General features: G+C 50.2%; 1 protein-coding gene across 1 annotated transcript in view; it reads left to right on the forward strand.

Annotated features, from left to right (window-relative positions):
* Window positions 1-5,983, forward strand: part of FRMPD2 (FERM and PDZ domain containing 2) — a 113,884-nt gene extending 107,901 nt beyond the window's left edge. The window contains exon 29 of the mRNA XM_027771518.1: window positions 5,935-5,983. Coding sequence (XP_027627319.1) covers window positions 5,935-5,983 — 49 coding nt within the window. The remainder of the gene's footprint in view (window positions 1-5,934) is intronic.
* Window positions 5,984-8,656: the final 2,673 nt, after the last annotated feature.

An 8,656-nucleotide genomic window follows, 5' to 3' on the forward strand; every position in this document is an offset into this window, starting at 1 on the left:
TCCTCTTCAAAGAATAGCAAGGGCAGATCTATAGGAGCTGGAAGGTGACACAGAGTATGAAGCAGCAGTGAGAGCTGTGGCAGACGGGAGCCTTACAGTCCCTATGAGCATCCGGATCCAATTATTTAAAGAACACTGCCAATCAAACAAAAAACAACTTTTTTTTTTTTTTTGAGAGGTTTTTGCTATAGGGCGCGTGCACTCGCCAGAAAGAGAGAGATAGAAAGTGAGAAATCACCCCCCATGGGGGATGGCCACACCACAGTCCCTTCTCCTCCATTCTCCTCTCTGGATCTTGGGCATGCACACACATGTGCTGGTGTGAGTTTAAGCCACCAGGTCTGGGACTCGAACTGTGGTCAACTACATGGGAATCCAGCGACGTAGCCATTATGCCATCTGCTGGTCCCCCAACTTGTTTTCAAAGTAGGCATCTCACATATACCTCAGTGATACTCATCTTCACTGTCTGAAATGTAAGAGCACAAGTATACCTAACATTCCTTACAACCCATCCTCACCAGTAATTGATACACTTGTCAAATGATGAGAAATAACTGCAGAGATGTACCCAAGGACAACCATTAGCATGATCGTGTAGGACCCATAACAATCACTGAGCTTGCCCATAGGCATGGGGACACTTGTTTGTATTTCTAACCTGTTTACTGCCACACAGCTTGGGGTGATGGACAGACACCCAGAGCGCTGCATTATAAAGTGGCTCTGGTGTGGCAGAAGCCAACGGTTTGACTGCCATGTGCTTTTAATCTAATATAGTTGATAGTGATTAAAAATAGCATTTTAAAAACTAGTTACTAGTATAGGCAGTCAGTGCTTTGTTCGTGGAGTCAGACTATCAGGATGTCCAGTATAAAAATGACCTCTTCTAACCTCGCATTCCATGCTAGAGTCAGCACTGTACTATCCCCGAAGAAGGGTCCCAGCTTTGGCTTCAATATCTCCAGGGGTGCAGAACTGGCTGCCTTTTGAGTCACGTAGCTTTATCGTCACGTTGTTGGTCAGAAAGTGCTTCTCATATTAAGGTGCAGTCTACCTCTCTGTGTCTTCAACTTGGGAGTCCTGGCACCTGTTTCCTTCTTTTTTGGTCATTCCCTTTTTTGTTCTTTTGGCAAGAAGTAGCAGATTACTGTGTTTCTCTGATTCAGATTAAATTAGGTTTAGATCTCTACTTACAAGAGTACACCAGATGGCCGAAGTCTGTCATCCTTGGAGGGGCGGCCCCTTCCTCGAGTCATACGAGTCCCGAGGGCTGGACTGGACCATTTCAGCTGAGCTTCCGTCTGTCGTGGCCGCCACCCACACTCGTGGCCTGGTCGGTGGTCCATGCAGCCACAGGCAGGCAGCCTTACTTTCTCCGTACCACCCCTCCGTGCCCAGACCATGCCTTGCATGTGCCTCCCAGCGTTGATCCTGGTGATGGCGTCCTGCCAGTGGCTTTATTTATATCGTGTTTTGTCTCTCCCACTCCAGGAACCTTTCCTCCTCTGTGAAGGAAGGACTCAAACCATGAACACTTCTCCTGGAGGACAGTAACCTGCATTCTGTGCACACGTAGTGACCGCCCCCTACAGGAAGGAAAGCAGGGTGCATGCCCAGCAATGCCAGAACAGTTCCCTCAGCTTCTAGACTTCTCAATCAAATACCTTGATTATATTGGGTCATCAGAAAAGTAATGATGCCTTTTTGCATAGAGAAATATAGAAAAATATGTCACAACTTTTCCAATGACCCAATAGCTTTACCCTCAGTAGGGTGCCTGGAGAGTTGACTGACATGTCAGAGTTTGAGGCTGCTCACACGTAGACAAAGACCATGGCCATCTCACAGGGTGTGTGGGTCAGCAAAAATAACCCGTGTGTGTGCTGCAGCGGTGCCTGGCCACCAGTCAGGATGTGACGTCAGTCCTTCCTCCTCCCCTCACCTGAGCTATTTCCAGCTAAAACACGGTCTCAAGAACATGTCTCAGTGGTTGAACTTCTCAGCAGATGCCAGGGTTTACCAGCTGCAAGGGGGATCCTTCCTATAGCCAGATGGCTCCAGCGCCTCAGCAAACTGAGTGTTCTTGGACAAGAGTAGATTTTACTTTTACTTTTCTTTGCCTGTTCTCTGCTTTTACTGCACGCTGCAGCCAGAGATTTACCATAGAGTAGGAGGTCTTTATAAAGCACTGTAATTAAGCAGTACAGTACATTTTTATAGAGGAAAGTTGGCATCGTGTGCCTACTGGACGAGACCTTGGCTGGCATTGCTTCTTATGCAAGGTAGTTTCTAAAGTTCGGGCAGGAGGTGAAAATCACAAGTCACATTACCCTTGAGCAGCACTTTGGAAGGTGTGATGGTATTTGCTTCCTTGGTGTGGGAGCAAATCACTTTTTTCTTTGGTCGAGCCTCAGATGAAGCCTGGAGGTTTCCATTTATGGGCCACGCTGAATGGAAAATATTTATTTTTAAATGTTGGCCTCATAGGAACTGAGACTGGTTGAGGGGAGGAAGATTCCATATTCCCACTAGTGCACTTCAGGGTTCACACACATAGGGTGGGAAGTTGGTCACTGTAAAATGTTTAAGATTCTTTCTCTCTCTCTCTCTCTCCCTTTTGTCTAGCACATATTGTTAAATTCGTGTGAATAAAATGCATGTAGGTCTAGCAAGGAGCACTTCATAAAAGTGATGACATGAGTCTTCATGGCCATTTAGAAATGTCACATGAAGTGGGAGACCTTCCGGGGAGGGTACTGCTCCTGGAATGGCATCTGTGAGGACTGAGGCAGCCGGGTAAGGGGGCTGTCATGCCTGCTCTTGCATCTTTGCGTGGCAGAGGGGAGTGAGTGTGGCAGACACCTGGCACCTGTGTTCTGACCTATGGCAGAACCGAAGGGAGCCGGGGCCTGGGTGCTGCCTGTAGCTGGGGCCTCCCTGCATGTACAGACTCCTGGGGCACGCGCATCTCCCCGCACTCTAACCACCCCTCAGTACTGATCCCCAGCTCAAGGTTACTATTTGAGCTTCAAATCCAGAGTCCATTAGATGTTTCTAGTTCAGTGTCACAGACTGCAAGCCTGACCGTCTGACGTAGACTAAATGCAGCTGGCAGGAGCAGAGCCTAGGGGCTCCTGGTGGAACCTGCTGGGTTAACAGGACATTCTGATGCTGGAGAACCGGATAAGAAAGTCTTGTTTAAAATTTATTTATTTATTTTTTAAGTTTGCTATAAAGCATGTGAGTTTACTGGAGGGGGAAGGAGAAAGTGATCTGTCACCCTGGGGGAATGGCCACACCACTCTCCTCTTGGGATTCTGGGCATGCATACATGGGTGCCCAGCTTGATTTTCTGTTTCTTTTGTTTGTTTGTTTTTGTTTTTTTGAGAGGTTTTTGCTATAGGGTGCGTGAGCTCACCAGAAAGACAGAGAGAGACAGAGAGATAGAAAGTGAGAAATTACCCCCCCTCCCCTTGGGGGGATGGCCATGTTGCAATCCCTTCTCTTCCATTCTCCTCTCGGGAATCCTGGGCAAGTATACACATGCACCCAGTGTGAGTTTAAGCTGCCGGGTCCAGGACTTGAACCAGGGTCGACTACATGGGAGTCCAGCAACATGGCCATTACGCTAATTGCTCGTCCCCCCTGCTTGATTTTCAAGGTGCTGGGTCTGTGCAGCTGGCCATGTGGGATCCAGCTGTCTTAACCCCCATGCCACTTGCCGGCCTGAAGGCCGAATCTTACATGAAGAGGTGCAAAATCCCAACTTGGTTTGAGTTTAACCACAAGGACTGCATTCAGGATAATTGCAGTACCTTAATATTTCAAGCCTGTGATGCTATCGGCTAATTTGACTTGTCTTTATGAAAGGTGGAGATGATATTGGTGGTCTAAATCTTTAAATGACAGCTGTCCAGGGAAGTGGGTCATGGTGTCTTCTCTCAGTAAATACCCTGGAGCGAGCAGAGCCTTCAGAATGACTCCACTGACCTCAGAGCTAAACTGGGATTACTTTCCTTAAAAATAGCCGCTGCAGAGTTGCGGGATTTGGTGGGGCCCTGGAACCAGACTTGTGTGGAGAGGCGACTGGGCAGTGAGCCACGTGGGGTCTCCAGATCTTCCTCAGTACCATCTGTCCGTGAAAGGCTCCTTCTGCCAGACGCTTGGTGGGGGAGGAACGAGGGCAGGGAGCAGCTGAGGTCATTAGAATGACCCAGGTGGGGAGCGCTGAGCTCCGAGCGCCTTGATTCCACGGGCAGTCAGTGGAAGTGCTATGCCGAAGCCCTGGATACCGTGAGCAGGCCTGGATTCCTGGGCTAGGACTCTGTTCTTTTGCCTTGTGTGTCTGCGTGCTAAAACATCTGACCTGGCTCTAAAGGAATGCCTCTGTGCTTATCCAGTTCTCCAGGTCTCTGAGTCTTGTTCCTTCCACGAAACAGGCTCTGCCTTGGACATACATGGGCTTCCGCACACCCCTTCTTCCTTTGCTCACCTCCCCTAAGTGCACGGTCTGGCTCAAGGTCAAGTCTCTAAGGGCAGCCTGGTGGCCTATGTGGAGGGGTGGAAGGAAAGGCGGTCATTGTCCCTGACTTGTGGGATGGTGGCCAGGATTTCACCCCTGACACCACCATGTCCCCTCTGCAATCTGACTGCCTTACCTCTTGCCTCTGGCCTCTTGGTCCTACTGTCTGGCAAGGCCAGTAACTGGAGCTCCGAATTGAAACCAGAGAGCCAGAAGCTTATTAGAAAGGGTGAAGGGAATATGGTGGTAGGAGGTGAGGCATGGATGATCAGGAGACTGCAGGGCCTATCTGTAGCTGTGCTGTACCCTCTGGGGCTGGGCCTCTGGGGCTGTGGGCTGAGATCAGGGCAACAGGCTGGGTTGCCCAGTCTTTCATTCATTCTTTCTTTTTTTTTGAAAGAGATTTTTGCTATAGGGGCAGGTGTGCTTGCTGGAGAGAGGGACAGAAGATGAGAAATCACCCACCACGGGAGATGGCCACACTGCAGTCCCTTTCCTATTCTCCTCTTGAGATTTTGAGCACTCACACACGTGTGCCCTGTGCAAGTTTTTTTTTTTTTTTTTGGAGAGATTTTCGCTATAGGGCACGTGCGCTCGCCAGACAGAGAGAGACATAGAGACAGAAAGCGAGAAATCACCCCCCAGGGGGGATGGTCACGCCGCAATCCCTTCTCCTCCATTCTCCTCTCAGGATCTTGGGCACGCACGCACACATGCCTGGAGTGAGTTTTAAGCCACCGGGTCCGGGACATGAACCGCGGTCGCCTACGTGGGAGTCCAGCAACATAGCCATTACGCGAACTGCTGGTTCCCTGCCCGGTGTGAGTTTTAAGCTGCCAGGTCCAGGACTCAAACCGTGGTCGACTACATAGGGATGTAACCGTTATGCATCTGCTGGTTCCATCTTATTGTTTGATAGATTTTCGGATGTTCCCACCCTATGTTGACAGGAAATGTGGTTTTCACATGATGTGGTCAGTACACTAAGCTTTTAAAACAATTTTCTTCCAAGTGTTCAGATTTTCTGTTTCTTTTCTGAAAGTGCATATTCTCTTCAGTCCTTGTAGATTACAGTCTCATTTTTCTATACAAGAGTGTGTATATTTACATGAAATCCCCTCTTACCCCTACCCTGTAGCTCTTGTGAGCAGAAAAAGTGTCTCTCACAGGGAAACTCAGATGGGGACACAAAGTTCCAGCTCTGCTGGGCAGGAGGATGAGCTCTCTGGATGTCAGAGGGTTGCAGCTTTGGGAGTCGCCAGAGCTGATTGAAGAGAGAAGCTGTCAGGAAAGGAGAAGGGAGGCCGGGGCACCTGACAGAGTGGTCCATTGTTCTGAGTCAGGGCAGGGGCTGATAACTGAGGACCCATCTATTTGGTAGAAGCTGAATCTTTGTGCTTCTCTCTTAGATTTCCCTTCTCATCCTCTCTAACCAGACTTCCGACAGATATTTTCTGAGCACCTTCTCTGCAAAACGCCCTGCCACCTGCATGGACAGCTCTTTCTAATCAAAAGGCTCACGGGGCAATCTTGGGGCAACCGCTGGAAGGCTGGTTCTTTTGCTGTGGCATCTGCATCTCCAGATCATGAGCCTCCTGTTCTGTCTACCTCCTGTGCCCTTCCTGTGACACTGGGAGTAGCTGTCACTCCAGCGGGCTGCCTCCCTGAATGGGCACTTGTTCAACTCTCAGAAAAGGACCTATTTGCACAAAGTGCTTTGAAGGCTGCCTGCTCGAGTGGCTCCCAGTCTTCTTGGCCCTTTCCCCTGCACTCTGCTGTTGACATGGTAACCACGATCACCGCATTAAGCACAGCCTCTCCCATGCAATGAACCCTTATTCTGGCTCCAGATGCGTGAACATGATGATTTAATTTAAGCATTCCGATGGTCCTACAAGTTCTTGACCTTCCAGCTTTTCAGATGAGAAAACTGAGGTTCCAGAGAAGCCAATGCACTTGCCCAAGGTCTGATAGACTCTGCTTACGTGAAAAGAGTCAGTCCTAGAACTCTGGCAAGTGCCCCCAGGCTCCGGGCTCGGTAAGGTGTGTCCCCATAACTCCCCGGGCTGCTGAACTCTGGCAAGTGCCCCCAGGCTCCGGGCTTGGTAAGGTGTCCCCATAACTTCCCGGGCTGCCTCCACAGTGACACTTACTTCCTGGACTGTCACATTTGCCTCCTGTTCTTTCTTCTCATTACACGGGGGGATCCCCAAGGACAGGGGCCATACCTCGTCACTGTTTGCTTCCTGATCCCCAGAGCGGTCTCTGGCACTAGTGTTTTTTTGGACACTGGCTGGGCCTCACGTGATACGTCATGGCAAACATCTGGAAAGGCAAGGAGAAGGTGGGGCCAGAGTTTTCTGATCAAGACTGGAAGACACGCAGGTTTCTGTTTTCTAGTCCTGTATTGGACAGGGACGTCGAGGGAGGTGGCGCACGCCAGCCACCGGAAGCCTTGGAGGATGAAGAATATTTAACCATCGACCCTGCCGCTGAAGGCCAGCTGCCCTGTGGGGAATGTCTGGAAGCAGATTCAGGAACCATCCCCTTGCCACAGTTCTGTTCTTGGGGCACTCTCCCAGAGTCTTTGTCTTCAGAAGAGTCCCCTGAGAATGAGAGTGAGTGGGAAGACCTGGAGGAGCCCGTGGACCTGGACAGTGGGATGCTCAGGTGGGTATAGCTCTGGGCAGATTGAGGCTGAGTTCTTCTAGCTGGGCTCAGTGTTTGGTTCACTTTGGCTGGGGTGACGGTGGGCATCATGGAGCTCCCCCTGGGGGCACGTGTCATCACAACAGCCATCGTCCGTGAGCACTTGCCGTGGTCCCTGTTCCACGAAACAGCCCTACAAGGCAGAGACAGTCATTACCCTCATTGTACATTTGGGACTTACCCAGGGTCATACAGTAACTGACAAGGTCAGAGTTCAGCCCCCGTCTCCCCCTCCGGAGCCCGCACGCTGAGCACATGGAGGAGTCTGACCCAGTAGGACCCAGGATCTGTCTTGAGCCTTTTGACCTATACCTCTTAGGTTGGGCAGCACATTGGCAAGGCCGCTGCTGTGTAACCCCGACCTAGGAATAAGACTTAGGTGAATTAGCATGTCTGCGGCCTTGCCAACGTGCTGCCTGACCTAAGAGGTATAGGTCAAAAGGCTCAAGACAGATCCTGGGCCCTACTGGGTCGGACTCCTCCAAGCACACACCTGTACCACTTCTGGTGTGTAGGCAGGTGCACTGTCACTCCTCAGGCTTCTCTCTTTTGGGGGCTGCATGGCCCATCTGATTCCCGTCTCTGCTCTTGCCTGCCTCTGGGCTAAGTGTGTTTCAGAGAGGAGTCCTGGTGCGTACCACGGGACCCTTTTTATGTGGCCATGATAGCTGCGTATACTGCGGAATCAGGAAAAGTCAAGCTGTCAGCTCAAGGGTCACAGAGCCGGGGCTGTTCACCAGGCTGGGGTCCAGCGTATTGATGAAGCCATGAGAGGAGTAAGTGGCAGACTAGGAGGAGAGGAGGGTGCACCTCAGCAGGTTGCGAAAGTGCCTGACATTTTGTTGGTAAAGCACATATGATGTGTGATTCCAGTGTAAAACAACTGCTGAATGTTCAAAACACTGTCATGTAAACACGCTTGCAAGGTGCATTGAAAGTTACCAAGGTTCGGTTGGTGAAGATTCGGCTGTAATTGAAATACATATATTTACTCTCATCCTGTTGTGTCCCAGCTACATTTTTCTGGAGGTTTCAGAAGTTTGTCACTACAAATGATGGGACTAGATTCTCAGAGGCTAGTAGCAGACAAGCTGATAAAAAAAAAAGTGCACATCTGAAATTCAAATATACAGAAGGGCAGGTTCTTATCTGAAATGGGAAGCTATGAGTTAATAGAGTGGATGATTCTGAGGCTTTGAAGACCATGCCCTGCCATTTGTGGGGAAGCTGGACCATCTGACAAAGTCTGGAACCAACAGACAGCGATTTATATGTGGGGACTAATCTTGCAGTGGCTTCTCAGGGCTGGGGAGCTGAGAGAAGGCTGAGCAGTTTGTGGGGACCACAGCAAACAAGTATCAGTGCTAATGCAATGTGCCCTTGAGACCTTCGGTGCCTCTGAGCCAGTGCGGAGGAGCAGGG

The sequence above is a fragment of the Tupaia chinensis genome, unplaced genomic scaffold (assembly GCF_000334495.1).
Source record: "Tupaia chinensis unplaced genomic scaffold, TupChi_1.0 Scaffold000221_1, whole genome shotgun sequence".
NCBI classification, from domain to species: domain Eukaryota; kingdom Metazoa; phylum Chordata; class Mammalia; order Scandentia; family Tupaiidae; genus Tupaia; species Tupaia belangeri.